The sequence below is a fragment of the Myxocyprinus asiaticus genome, chromosome 14 (assembly GCF_019703515.2).
Source record: "Myxocyprinus asiaticus isolate MX2 ecotype Aquarium Trade chromosome 14, UBuf_Myxa_2, whole genome shotgun sequence".
In the NCBI taxonomy this organism is placed as follows: Eukaryota; Metazoa; Chordata; class Actinopteri; order Cypriniformes; family Catostomidae; genus Myxocyprinus; species Myxocyprinus asiaticus.
In genome coordinates this window covers 12,027,745-12,042,879 of record NC_059357.1, presented here as the reverse complement: position 1 = coordinate 12,042,879, position 15,135 = coordinate 12,027,745, and the positions used below count along the sequence as shown (strand labels likewise).

Here is a 15,135-nt window from a genome sequence, read left to right as displayed (position 1 = left end):
CACTGTGAGTTATGAATAATCTAGTTGGTAATCAGAGGCTGAAGGGGACACATTAAATACATAAGAACACAAAATACATAACACCAAAGTGAGAGGGTAAATTTACTAAGGTGTTGTTCTTTACAGATAAGTAGTTTACAGAGTTTAGTAAGAGCGCTTAATCAAGCAATACTTGAACATGTTTAAAAAAATACTTGGTACAATTTTGTTTTGTGTAAATTCATCCATGCACATCCATTTCAAGCAAAATCTGTCTCTTCAGTCACACCACAAAAGAAGTCAAAAGAAAAAGGATAACAAATTTTACTTCCACAGTTTACAGAGCAGAGTTGTAGTGGTTCTGATTTATGGCAAAAGTTCTGATACTCACTGCAGCAAAGATTAGTGCGAAAACATATTTTCACAGGCGTCCAAGGTGAGAACCTTGGATAAATCCCTCAAAACAACCCCTATTGCTGCATTGACCCAACAGGAAAGGCTTTTTCTGAGTACAAAACATGTTCTGTATTGAAGCAGAACCTTTTATTAATATTTAAGAGCAGCTTTCCCAACCCAAACAGTCTTCTTACACATTAAAAGACACAGCAACAGGTTTTTAGATCAGAACAAAATGGGAACTTTTACCAACAGTACAAAATACAGTGTCATCATGTGTCAAACACTAGGACTTAAGTCACATTTGGAGTAAACACAGCAACCATTTCACTCCCGTTTGCCCCACACATCTCAATGGTCCAGCTCTACTTAGTCATAAACAGAAGAAACATTTTGAGTAAACCCACCACTACAATAGAAGTAATCTAAGCTGATAAAATCTTTCAAACCTTACAATGTGAAACATTTTAATTCATATTTCTTGTTTTGAAAAGGAAAGAGCTCTTTAAGGCTTGTGGATTGCTTCCAAAGGTCAGTTTTAAAATGGCTCATGGTCATTCTTATAAAAATGAGGCGTCATTTAAACGTGAGACAACATCTTGACGAAATACAGTATTAAAAGTTACAGCTCCCTTTGGCCTCCATGAACTGGTGCTAAAATTACATCAGATGCCACTTTCTACATAGTGAGGATCTGAAGGACATCTAAGAGGGTGTGAGAATTTATAAGATGCTTCTTAAACGGCGTTCAGTGCTAATTCTTTGTCCCTAGTCTTGATTGTTGGATGCAGATCACTCAGTTAAGTGCCATTTCTCATATTGTGCTTTTTCTGCTTTTCATCAGACTTGTTTCCAGCCCCACATCTTTTAAATTCAGGTAAGGCATTAAGCATCTATGAGGAGCCAGGGTGTAGCTAGTCCAGGATAGTGCATGAGTTACTTGACGTTGAACACCATGAGGGGCCTCTCTTCACGCTTTTGCCAGGGGCTCTTTTTATTCTCTCCATCGTCATCTTTGTCGTCGGCTTCATTGTCAGGGCTGGTGACGGAGTCTCTGTGGACCTCGCTGGCACTACTACGAGTGCTGTTGTCACGACTACTGCCTTTACGGGGGAAAGTCCCTCCTCTGGAAACAGAGGTCTCAACAAGGAGTGGAGCTGCAGAGCTCTCCTCAGGTGAGTACATGGCTGAATGGCTCTCGCTGCTTGAGTCTGGTGTTTCTATAACTGGAAGCTTGGAATAAATCTTTCCATGAGCCTTTCTTTCACCTCCCTCCTTTATCTTGCTCTCCTCTTTTACTTTCCGCTGAATAGATTTCCCTAAACTCATGGGGTGTGTTTCAGCACGGCGATCTTGGGATAGATTGCTGGTGCCCATGGATGCACGCAAGGCTTCATTGCCCAGCTCAATATAGGAGTGTCTAACAAGAGAGTTTGAACGACCATCAAGGGATACAAACCAGGCACGAGGGTGCGGCTTTACCCCGAGCTCCAGAAGCTTCTTCTCTGTCATTGCTTGCAGCTCTCCATTCATTTGCGCAATGGTGGAGTCATTAAATAGAACGGGAATATGGACTGGGGTATCGGATTGTTCCGAACTCCAGTTCTGCTCAGACAGTCCTTCTTCTTGCTGATTGGACTCTTCCTCCTCCTTGTCCTGCTGTTGTTGTTGCTTTTGATGTTGACTTTGTTGCCTTGGTAGCGTCATGCTAACCTGGATGCCCTCCATATCATGCTGCAGCTGTTGCTGCCTTTCCATGGCCTGCTCCATAGCTGACATGTCGGAGGACAGATGCATGTAATGGGCAGGGATGACCAATGTGGGCACCATGCTGTGGTACATGCTCTCCTTCATCTGCTCCATAGAGTGACAGAAGATCAGCTGGCCAGGCTGGGTGTTGACGGAACTGGGCCGATTAAGGTGATCCCCTGCAGATGCAAAATATTCTGGAGGCTTGCTGTCCCGACCATGATCCTGATAGTGGCCAGCAAATGGTGGCAAAAGTGGAGGTGGTGACGGTGGGTCTGATGAATAGCCTTGGTTGTCTTTAGCATTATGGTGATGGTATCTGCGTTCATCTGAGTCCTCGGCAGAGCTGTACCCTCTGGTATAGTCGTCTTGTAGAAGTGGGTCCAGGGTTCCTGTGTTTGTAGACTGAGTGGCCTTCAATGGGAAGCTCTCTCCTCGCTTTGTATTGGCATTTGTCCTGGAGTTGCGCAGTCTCTGGGTGGGGCCATGTCTAAAGAAGACGTCTCGGGAGTTTTGGAGATCGTGGTTGGAGGAAATGTCAGATTTGATGCCGTCAGGGTCCCCGGCTGAGGAGGCTATCTCCATGTTTCTGCTGCTAATGAGATTGAGGTGGGAGGTGGATGTGCCCTGGTCTCTCTTTGAGCTCTCAAGAGTGGAGGAATGGTGCATTTTACGGCAGTGTTGCCGAGGTTTCAGACATCGCCTCCTGAAAAAAACAAGAGCCTTTCTATAAATGTATCATACCACATAGTATATTGATTATATATATATATAATACATAAGAAGAGAAAATGCATTTACATAATTACCTACTACAATTCCACAAAATACAAGTACAAATACAGAAATGTAGTTTAATGTCTTGCTCATCTTGCTACCTGAAATGATCTTCAGCAGACAATATTTGTTTATTTTGTTATGATTTCTTCACAACTTGATAAACCCAAGACAACAAGAATGAGCCTCTAATTACTTTCTCACTTACTCAAACACACAAAGAACACAGATACCTGCAGTAGTACAGTAGCAAACACAGCAGAATGAGCACTAGCAGGGCCATTGCTCCCAGAATTGCAAGCAGGAAGATGGTGTGGTAGGTAGTGATGTCTCTCAGACCGGTGGGATTCAGACCGGTTTCTGTAACACAAATATAAGTATTTTCTTTTTTCTTCCTTCTACTGAGCATAACCCCCATACCCCCCCCCCCCCCCCCCAAAAAAAAAAACAACAACATTAAACCAAACATATAAAAGGTTATAATTGGAAGGTAATGTTATGGGTAGAAGAAAATAATTTGTTTTCCCAAATAATCTTTAAAATAAAGTTATTCCATGTAATGCAGTGCCCAGGGAAAAGTAAAAATAAATTAAACAAATAAATAAAATGACATCTTCAAAATACCAGTTTAAAGTATTATTTAATATAATATATGACAGCATTGGATCTCACCTGATGTTGAGGGAAATGCTGCAAGCCAGTATCCTAAATTTGGAGCCACGAAACTCCACGTCATCTGAGAGCCTTCTCTTTTAATGTAGCCAGTACCATTTCTGATCCATAGACCTGTAGCAAACCAGGACTTTATTACAAAATGAACAGACATTGATATATAGTATACAATGAGATCTTGCTTCAGCTTACAGGAAAAGCTCAATTAAATGTGAATAGGCAGTGTGCCACAGAAGATTAAAAGCCAAACTGTGCCAAATTACAGTCAATGGATTTTCTTCATTAAAAAGTCATTTTAGGTCTAGGATCAGTCCGGGTAACCATTCAATATTTAAAATCACACAGATAATGGCATCACGGAGTACCAAAGCAGAGCAGTGAGTTGCACGATTTTTGCAACAAGCCCCTAAGGAATGAATACACAGAAATGCAGTTAATGCATTCTGACAGGGTGAACCCTGACAATTACAATTTCAAATGTCTCCCTACGCTAAAGACGCAAGGCTCTCCCTGTGCTAGATTTCACAACTGAAGAATATGAAATACACTGGCGGCCAGAAGTTTGGAATAATGTACAGATTTTGCTCTTATGGAGAAATTGGTACTTTTATTTTCCAAAGTGGCATTCAACTGATCACAATGTATAGTCAGGCCATTAATAATGTGAAAAATGACTATTACAATTTGAAAAAAATTCAGAACTTCTTAAACTACTTTAAGTCCTCCACGTGCAGCAATGACAGCTTTGCAGATCCTTGGTATTCCAGCTGTCAGTTTGTCCAGATACTCAGGTGACATTTCACCCCACACTTCCTGTAGCACTTTCCATAGATGTGGCTGTCTTGTCGGGCAACTGACAGTCTTGCTGATCCCACAAAGCTCAACTGGGTTAAGATCCATAACACTCTTTTCCAATTATCTGTTGTCCAATGTCTGTTTCTTTGCCCACTCTAACCTTTTCTTTTTGTTTTTCTGTTACAAAAATTGCATTTTCTTTGCAATTCTTCCCATAAGGCCTGCACCCCTGAATCTTCTCTTTACTGTTGTACCCGAAACTGGTGTTGAGCGGATAGAATTCAATGAAGCTGTCAGCTGATGACATGTGAGGCGTCTATTTTCCAAACTAGAGACTGTACATATGTGTAATACGTGGTGTGGCACCTTGAGCTCCGCCCCGCCGCGAGGCCCCACCTGCTGGTACATCTGATGACATTGTCCCTTTGGTCCCCCTTGCGCGGAACTTGGACACATGGCTTGCGCCTTCCAATCCGTCACGAAGGCTGGTCCGGACCGTCTGAATTCAGCTGCGCAATTCGCTTCGCCGGGCATCCGCCCAGGTTCAGCGGTGTCCACTTCACCTTGGTGAAAGACGAAAATGCTGCTACCTTGCGCGGAGATCGCTACCCTCCTGCGGAAGGACGCGATAGAACCTGTCCCTCCAGCCGAGATGAAGAAAGGGTTTTACAGCCCCTACTTCATTGTACCGAAAAAAGGCGGTGGGTTGCGGCCAACCTTGGACCTGCGAGTACTGAGCCGGGCTTTACACAGACTCCCGTTCAAGATGCTGACGCAAAGACGCATTCTAGCGAGCGTCCGGCATCAAGATTGGTTCGTGGCGGTAGACCCGAAGGATGCGTACTTTTACGTCTCGATCCTTCCTCGACACAGACCCTTCCTGCGGTTCGCGTTCGAGGGTCAGGCGTATCGGTACAAAGTCCTCCCTTTCGGCCTGTCCCTGTCTCCTCGCGTCTTTACGAAGATCGCAGAGGCTGCCCTTCCCCGTTAAGGGAGGTGGGCATTCACATTCTCAACTATCTCGACGACTGGCTAATCGCGCCCAGTCGGTGCAAGCGCGCCCAGTCGGTGCTGGCCTGTTTGAAGGCGTTCAATCAGAAAACAGCGGTTCCACTGAAACTTTTTCAGAGGCTCCTGGGGCATATGGCATCCTCGGCGGTGGCCACCCCGCTCGGGTTGATGCATATGAGGCCGCTTCAGCACTGGCTCCAGACTCGAGTCCCGAGACGGGCATGGCGCCACGGGACACACCGCGTGGCCATTACGTCGGTCTGTCACCGTCTTTTCAGCCCTTGGACGACCTCTCGTTTCTACGAGCAGGTGTTCCCCTAGAACTGGTCTCCAGGCGCGTCGTGGTCATGCCAGACGCCTCCAAAATGGGCTGGGGTGCTGTTGGCAACGGGCATGCAGCCGCCGGCCTCTGGACGGGTCCGCGGCTGCGTTGGCACATCAACTGCCTCGAGTTACTGGCAATTCTGCTCGCCCTGCGGAGGTTCCGGCTGTTGATCCAGGGCAAGCACGTGCTAGTTCGGACAGACAGCACGGCAGCGGTAGCATATGTCAACTGCCAAGGCGGTCTGCGCTCCCGCTGTATGTCACAACTCGCCCGCCGTCTCCTCCAACGGAGTCAGCAGCACCTCAAGTCGCTGCAAGCCACTCACATCCCGGGCAACCTCAACACTTCGGCAGATGCGCCGTCACAACAGGTTACCCTCAAGGGAGAGTGGAGACTCCACCTTCAGGTGGTCCAGCTGATTTGGAGTCAATTCGACAGGCACAGGTGCACCTGTTCGCCTCCCAAGAATCCTCCCCACTGCCCGCTCTGGTACGCCCTGACCGAGGCCTTCCTCTGCATAGACGCGCTGGCACACAGCTGGTCCCCTGGCATTCGCAAATATGCGTTTTCCCCCAGTGAGCCTGCTTGCACAGACCCTGTGCAAGGTCAGGGAGGACGAGGAGAAGGTCGTCCTGGTAAGCACCCTACTGGCCCGCCCAGACGTGGTGCTCGGACCTCACGCTCCTCACGACAGCTCCCCCCGGGCAAATTCCCCTGAGGAAGGACCTTCTTTCTCAGCGAAGGGGCACCATCCGGCACCTGCGCCCAGACCTCTGGAATCTCCATGTCTGGCCCCTGGACGGGACGCGGAAGACCTAAGCTGCACATTCACTCAGGCTAGGGCTCCCTCTACGAGGCGCCTGTATGCCTTTTAAGTGCCGCCTGTTCGCTAAGTGGTGTTCTTCCCGTCGGGAAGACCCCCAGAGATGCGCAGTCAGATCAGTGCTTTCCTTCCTGCAAGAGAGGTTGGAAGGGAGGCTGTCCCCTTCCACCTTGAAGGTGTACATTGCTGCCATAGCAGCACACCATGACGCAGTTGGCGGTAAGTCCTTAGGGAAGCATGATCTGATCATCAGGTTCCTAAGAGGTGCCAGGAGGCTGAATCCCTCCAGGCCGTGCCTCGTTCCCTCAGCGGACCTCTGTAGTTCTCAGGGTCTACAGAGAGCCCCCTTTGAGCCTTTGCAGTCAGCCGAGCTTAAGGCACTCTCCTTGAAGACTGCCCTCCTCACTGTGCTCACTTCCATCAAGAGGGTAGGTGACCTGCAAGTGTTCTCTGTCAGCGAAACGTGCCTGGAGTTCGGTCTAGGTTACTCTCACGTGATCTTGAGACCCTGACCGGGCTATGTGCCCAAGGTTCCCACCACCCCTTTAGGGACTAGGTGGTGAACCTACAAGTGCTGCCCCAGGAGGAGGCAGACCCAGCCCTGTCGTTGCTGTGTCCGGTGCGTGCTTTACGCATCTATTTGGATCGCACGCAGAGCTTTAGAATCTCTGAGCAGCTCTTTGTCTGCTTTTGGTGCACAGCGGAAAGGAAGCGCTGTCTCCAAGCAGAGGATCGCCCACTGGCTCGTTGACGCCATAACTATGGCATATCTCGCCCAAAACATGCCACCCCCGGTAGGGCTACGAGCCCATTCTACCAGTGGTGTAGCGGCTTCTTGGGCCCTGGCCAGAGGTGCCTCTCTAACAGACATTTGCAGAGCAGCGGGCTGGGCAACACCCAACACCTTTGCAAGGTTCTACAACCTCCGGGTGGAACCGGTTTCGTCCCAGGTAGTGGCACGCAACACAAGTGGATAAGCCCGGGATAGCCGGCCGGGTGTATCGCTTGCACATAGCACCTTCCACCTCCTTTTGAGCTGAAGACGTGCGCTGTTAATTCCCAGTAGTGTTCACAAAAGTTGTTCCCTGGTTGACTTCCTCCGAGCCCTGTGGCAGTCGAGTTTTCAGAGAGACTCGCTGCCGGCCCAGTACACGTGCTAACTAAGAGCCCTGTTCTGGGGTAGGTGCTCCGCATGTGGCGGTTCCCTGTAAGGCTAACCCCATGCGATCTATATCTTCTGCTAATTCATTTCCCTGCTGGCAAACTGTGTCTTCCTTGGGCAGAGCCCCTCTGCCCCAGTCTCCATGTTGTAGTAACTCCTCCCCCATTGGGCAGGATCTACCTTGAAGGCTCTCCACATGGTTGGAAAGACCATGTGATGTATTCTTCCACTTAAATATCCCCTCCTCTCTTGGGGCGAGGTGTGGTCTCCGCGGTGTCCTCTCCTTGGGAGGGACACCCCCCGACTAGACCTGGCAGCCCAGTCGGATAATCCCCCTTCTTTTTTAGAGAGTGGAAAAAGAGAAGGAGAAAGAGGCCACGACTGGGTTAAGCCTGTCTCTATCTTTGGGTAGTCGACTTGTCCCCAAAAAGGGCCGTTCGACACTCATAACTGTGTTGGGGGAGGTTACGTGTCGACCTGGTGTGCTGGCTATGAGGCACACAGCAAGTCTGCCCACCGCACATCGCCAGTTCACGTAACAGCGTTCAGCCTTGTGGTGTTTTTATGGGGACCCCTAGTGTCACTACATCGACACCAACGTCGAGTGAATGACAGATAGGGAACGTCATGGTTACTGGTGTAACCTCCATTCCCTGATGGAGGGAACGAGACGTTGGTCCCTCCTGCCACAACGCTGAACTACCCGCTGAAATGGCCGGACCTTATATCGGCTTCTCAGCGTGAAACCTGAATGAGTGATTGCATACCAGCTCCATTTATACCCGTATGTTCGGGGGAGTGGCATGCAAATACCACTCGCCAATTTTCATTGGCCTTTTATCAAAGACCAGAGGTGTCTCGGGCTCCCAAGAGTGACCCCTAGTGTCACTACATCGACACCAACGTCTCGTTCCCTCCATCAGGGAACGGAGGTTACACCAGTAACCATGACGTTTTCCATTAAATTCTACCCAAATCATTATCAAAAGGACAAAGATTATTTAATCTAGCCATTACTGGATAATTTATTGTGTATATGTATCTTTCATATAGCCTGTACCAGTGGTTCTCAACCAGGGGGCCGGGACCCACTAGGGGGCCTCAGCACACTTCCAAGGGGGCCTCAAGATGACATAAAATGTATTTAAAAATAAGAAATATTAAAATAATCCTACATAATTAAATGCAAAAAAAAATACTTTGATGTATGCCTACAAATTATAAACAGACTCTTTCTGAAACTTCTAGAATCAAAAATGATCCATGATTAATTATTTTAGGGGGCTCGCCCGAAACTGAAAAATACAATGTATTTTCAGTTAAAAGTATGTCTTTGTGTTTTGACAGATTGAATGAAACCCCTCCAAAGCTACATACAGAGAAATTGCATAATAATTTCTAATTGTTCAGTTTGCGCAATTAAACCAATTTCATACACTAACCTCAAACTCGTCAATGTCACTTTCATTCTTGAAGTACAAAAACCTTCGTTACTTGTGTGTATGTGTCCTGTGCAAGGAGCTCTATAATACAGGTCTGTGTTTTGATACCCGTGCCTTGCAACCTGCATCAGTAAAGGTTATATCACCCCCTTGTGATCTCCCAACGCTGTTACACCAGACTGTTAAACAGAAGCCCAACTGAGTGAACTGGAAAGCACACAAATTAGGCTTCTAATTGAAAAGTCTGCTAAGGTTAATATATCGATGCCTCAAAAATATATAGAGACGATCAATAATCAATATTTTATGACATGCTTACCTGTATCTGAGCTTTAGAGACGTGTTTGCTTCACATCTGTGACACTTTGTTGATATCAGCCACACTGAAAAAGTTGTGTGAACTTGTGCATGTACGTATGCACTTTAATCGGCAAAGTTTAAATAAAAATTGTTTTAGTGCAGCGGTTGATTGACAGATAGAACTTTCACCCTAGAACTCATTGGTTTTACCAGGCTCAAGCATGAGTCAAAACCTATCATTTAGGCCTATCGCCTTTCATGTATATGCCATTATAATAGATTTCATCTCAGCACAAAACACTACTAAAACGTGCACATCCATATCAAAAAGCTCATGTGACCATGAAAGCAAACCAGATAAAAACAAATCGTCAAAGCCGGAGCATATTAACTCACTAACTCGCATGAACAGCATAACAAAACTAATCAAAACAAAAACATGCCCCTCAGGCTATCATTGAACGCTCGTTGCACATGCGCATGACATTCTCCAGGTCTCAGTTTATTAACATGGAGGACGACGGTCTAGCCCCACACATAGCAAATGAGAATAACTAACTGGCTTTAACACAACAGGACTTAATAATTTGTATAACGGACATAAAACAACTTTACAATGCAGAAAATATAGTATCGCTTAAAATAAATGTAGGATTATGCCACGCATTTTGCACAGTAGGGGAGCAACCCTATACCTGCCACTAATGTAGAGACGCCACTGCTTTCATTGCATAATTTTTTTCCCATACAATAACAGTGAATGGTGACTGATGCTAACATTCTGCCTAACATCTCCTTTTCTGTTCCATGAAACAGAATTTTCATTTTTGGGTGAACAATCTCTTGAAAGTGAAAAACAAAAGTCTTCATTAAGAACAGAAGAGCAACATTGACAAACTTTTTTTAAATTTTTTTTTTTACATGAAACCAAATGTAAAAATAATGTTTACTGGACTCAGATCGGTTTATTTTAATCCAAGATTAAAATCAGTTTCTAATACTTAGTTTCTAATCTCCTGATAAATCAGAAACTTCATAGACTGTAAACCAGACAAGAAATAGATCTCTACTGAATTGCTTGATATCACCATAAGTGTGTAGTGCCATAAATGCTGTATAAATGTATGGTGAGATAATATGTAATTTAAGATTCTTGTTACAGTGATTTCACTTTCAACTCAACCGAATCCTATGCACCAAGCCGTAACTACAACACAAACTACCCAAGGCAGACCCAGTCAACTGTGTGCAATGTGTAATTATGCACACTAGAAGGTGCTACATGTTCAGCTCAGAAGTGAAGTCTGTGTTTCAAAGCAGGGGGCTTTTCCAGTATAATAGTAAGCCCCTCCAAGGTCCATGTGAAACAGCATCCCCTCTCTTTGTAAGGTCCTGTTTTGTCTCTGATCTGTCTCCAAAACAAGCAGGGCCTTAGTGGCCACATGGTAAACTTTCAGTGACACACTGGATGTTTTCATAATCTGAACCCATTAAGGCATAAAGCCCCACCCTTTTTAGATAAAGGGTGGGAGTTGACGCAGTAGGTGACATCATGTAAATATGTATTAGTGTCTGCAAATCAGAGAGTGACTCAGGGCTCTTGGTTGTGCTTTAAGAATTCAGTTCCTCTTTCAAATTCCCAGCATCCAAGTTTCTACAGTATACAGAGTAAGAACTTGACAATAAAGTCTTTTGTAATAGTTGGCTGCATGAGTGCATCTGACCATCACATGGACAAAAACACTTAACTGCCCACCGGACAGCACTACAGGCCTCTGTTCTGCAGAACTAACTCTTATCTGAAAACCAGTTCTCTCGGACCACCCACATACAATGAATATTCCCTTTTTTTTTTTTTTTTTTGCTCAAAAGCGGTCCAGTTCAGTATTTGCTATCCAGATCCAAGCATTTGGCATTTTGGTTACTGGTATCAATTATATCCTCACCTTGAAAAGACATGAGAACTAGTGTAAAAACAGTGTTCTATTGTGTTCTACTGTTCTGTATGCCTTGGTTTTATAATTTCTGTCTGTTATTAGATTTCTTACATGACTGATGTTCTGTTTTCTAGGGAACAAGCACTTATATATATATATATATATATATATATATATATATATATAATATAAAAAATTTTTAAACCTCGTGGTTTTGTTCACTTACGACTGCCATTTGTTCCTTTCTGTGATTACATTTGATATGTAATAATCCCAAAACGACTTTCCCTTATAAAGGGAACAATTTTAATGTAATATTCACCTTTTTTTGCCAATGTGTGAACGGCTTGTAACGCAAAAAACAAAACAAAAAAAAAGGGCCCTTCCAGGACTTCTTAGGTTGCTGTAACGACACCAACGCGGGAGTTTATTTAAAAGGAAACTCAGGAGAAACAGGTAAGTTGTGTATACAGGGAATCACAGGATAGGAATAAAGTCTTTGACAATAGATTTCAAACACAGGGCAATGGTAGTAGGCATGGATCCATAACAGGAAACACAAAACACGGCACTTGCCGAAAACAGAGAATTTAAGCTTCAAGCTGGCATAAAGGGGAGTTTTTAGTATCTTAATACACAGCAAGTTTACCATATCTTGATGAAGCTTAAAGCCATAACCTCGTTTAAATACATGATGCAAAATGTACAGAATGACTTTATTATTGCATTGTTAAATAACGATAAATCTGTATGGATATTTGTACCATACCAAGCAAACATATTCACTTCCTGTAGGGGGTGATACTCTTACAACAGACGAATGTATGTACTATCTTAAAAACTGGTAAATCAGTGGAGAATTTTCCCAGGCAAGTCATCATAAGCCTGCGATAATTATTTATTAGACATTTCTTAAATGTATTGTGGGTTTTAATGCCTGTACCTAAAGTATATTACCTTAAAAAAACAGTTCAAGAAAACAAGCCACAAAGACAGCTGAACATGACAGTGTATGATTACATAAGAGACTCATAAAGTCAGTGTGGCAGTCAAAACAATGAGAGAAATTTTAGTTTGTTTACATATATAATTAAATAATAATAATTTCTTACATTTATCTAGCGCTTTTCTAGGCACTCAAAGCACTTTACATAGTATAGGGGGAATCTCCTCAACCACCACCAGTGTGCAGCATTCACCTGGATGATGCGACTGCAGCCATAGTGCGCCAGTACGCTCACCACACACCAGCTATTGGTGGAGAGGAGAGAGTAGAGTTATAGAGCCAATTAATGGATGGGGATTATTCGGAGGCCATGATTGAGAAGGGTCAATGGGGGAAATTCGGCCAGGACACAAGGGTTACACCCCTACTCTATACAAGAAGCGTCCTGGGATTTTTAATGACCACAGACAGTCAGGACCTCGGTTTAAAGTCTCATCTGAAAGACGGTCACTTTTTATATTATAGTGTCCCCCATCACTATACTGGGGCATTAGGACCCACACAGACCATAAGGTGAGCAGCCCCTGCTGGCCTCCCTAATACCTCTTCTAGCAGCAACCTTAGTTTTCCCCAGGAGGTCTCCCACCCAGGTACTGGCTAGCTATAGTGGGCAACCAGGCAAGAGCTGCATGGTGATATGTCTGCTGGCCATATATGTAAATATATCCATACAAAGCCATTTCTTTTACTGCACTTTATTATACACATATTTCTCAGTAATTGTCAATAAGGTACTAAACAACAAACACTGCAAAACAGCTTTTAATGCCCATCAATGTGCATCTGCCAAAGCATTACCATAGCAACCAGTGTTGACTATGGGGGTCTTGATATCTTCCCTGATCAATCATTCATTTACTTACCACAATGGGCAAGTTAATGGTGGAGCTGGGATTAGGCTGCCATAGACTAAACTGCTTAGTTTAAAATCTTTTTGAGATTATTTGGAGCTAGGAGAGGCTAAATGAATCTTTTATTACACTTCAGATCCTAATAAGCAGACCAGACATTAGGGCAAAGAACAGATCAAATTGAACACAGAAACACCAGATGTGCGACCATATCGCAGCAATCTATGTGAACCTTAAACCTGAGTGTAAAGCCTGAAAGTGAGCTGATGCCTTGTTTTGGGTGTATTGATTTTTCCTCCAGAGCTGTTCTTTTTATTAAGCTGGCATCACTGAATGATCTAGGGAGTTCTGCAGGGCTTGCCAGGTACTAAATCACATGTCCTGTTTTGAGAGTGATGTTGAGACAGGGTCAATGTCTGATGATGATTTCTGTTTTATGAGTTGGCAGTATATTAGTTCTCTGTTCTGAGAAGACCTAACTGTTTCTGAGCTTTTTTTGTTTTGTACTGCACACTTGTTTCTTTAACTACTCTCTCTTTACCTTGATCCTGCTTAAATGTCTCTGAACTAGATCTGGAAAATGCCACACTGTCTTATTTCTCCTTTTCCCTTACCCAATTTTTCATACATTCTCTCTGCTTCTTTTACACTTTGACCTGATTTATGCAGTCATATGGCATGATAAAGAGCTGAAGATGATGTGGTTGAATTCCATGGCCACTTGCACAATGACTACTGAGCTAAATGCAGCTTCCCATCAACAAATCTAAGAGATGCACTGAGTCACATTTCTGACAAGCAGACATCTCTCACATAAGCTGTGTGTGAATTCTCTTTCTCTACAGCAGGGACTAAAAACGGTTCAAGGAACGAAAACCGAAAACAAACGAAATTTTTAGCAGAACGATCGAAAACCGGAACGAAGTGATTTTCATTTGTTCCGGAGTGAAAACATTATTTTTAAATGCTGGTAACCGGTTATAACTGCTTAATTTTGTTCCGATAACTTTTTCAAAAAACGAATGGCACAAAGGTTTATCACAATTTTTGAAATTACACCATGTTGCCCGAAATATGTGCTTTGATCCTGAAGGAAACTGCCGCATCACACATTTCTTTGCATAATTGCCCGTTGTGGATGTCGCATTTTCTGAATGAAGACCTGTAGAACTATGTATAAATACTTCATATACAGTACATGCACGGTTAATCCAGATACAAGGAAAACATTATTAGAGGTATGTAATGCATTGATAATATAAATAATATTGAACAATTAACTAAAACAAAAGCACAAACACACACAGGTGTCAGACAGCTGTCCGTAACTCTCTCCCTGTCACACTGCCGTCTCCAGTAGGCCTTTATCCCTCTCAGGCTAATCAGCCTGATTAGGGGCCGGGTGTGTAGAATCACGACCCGGCCCCGCCCTCCGCCCTGCCACAAGGTAAAAATGACATTTCTCAGTTGTTTCCAAGTCTTCACTGAATTATTGTTAGATATGATGCATTAATACAGATTTGATGCTGCCGGGTTTTGACTCGGAAGCAGATCTTTAATTAAAATGATACTTAACTGTTAATTAACTGCTTGTTAATTTTTCTGTGCCAATAAATCCACCACACCGTATAAAACGTATTGCTTATTTTCGCTTATTTTGGTGAGGCAAGTTACTTATTTTGGGCTTGTTTTTTCAAACCATGTTGCTTGTTTCTCTTGCTAGATCCGGCAACACTGCAAATGGTATTTCACCCACCGCTTTGCGCTGAGTACTGTCATTTTAAAAAGAACGTTATTAACCATTCTTTTATTTTGCTCTAACCAGTAACCTTTTGGAAAGGAGGCTGCAGAACTTCTCAACCGGAACGAAAAAAATACTGTTTTTGCTCAGAACGAACCAAAATTAAAAA

General features: G+C 44.1%; 1 protein-coding gene across 1 annotated transcript in view; it reads right to left on the bottom strand.

The window, feature by feature from the left end:
• Positions 1-74: 74 nt before the first annotated feature.
• Positions 75-15,135, bottom strand: part of LOC127451580 (protein FAM171A2-like) — a 56,306-nt gene continuing 41,245 nt past the window's right edge. The window contains exons 6-8 of the mRNA XM_051716359.1: positions 3,574-3,687; positions 3,135-3,261; positions 75-2,830 (exon numbers count right to left, since the gene is read on the bottom strand). Of these exons, the coding sequence (XP_051572319.1) occupies positions 1,312-2,830; positions 3,135-3,261; positions 3,574-3,687 (1,760 nt within the window). The 3' untranslated portion in view covers positions 75-1,311. The remainder of the gene's footprint in view (positions 2,831-3,134; positions 3,262-3,573; positions 3,688-15,135) is intronic.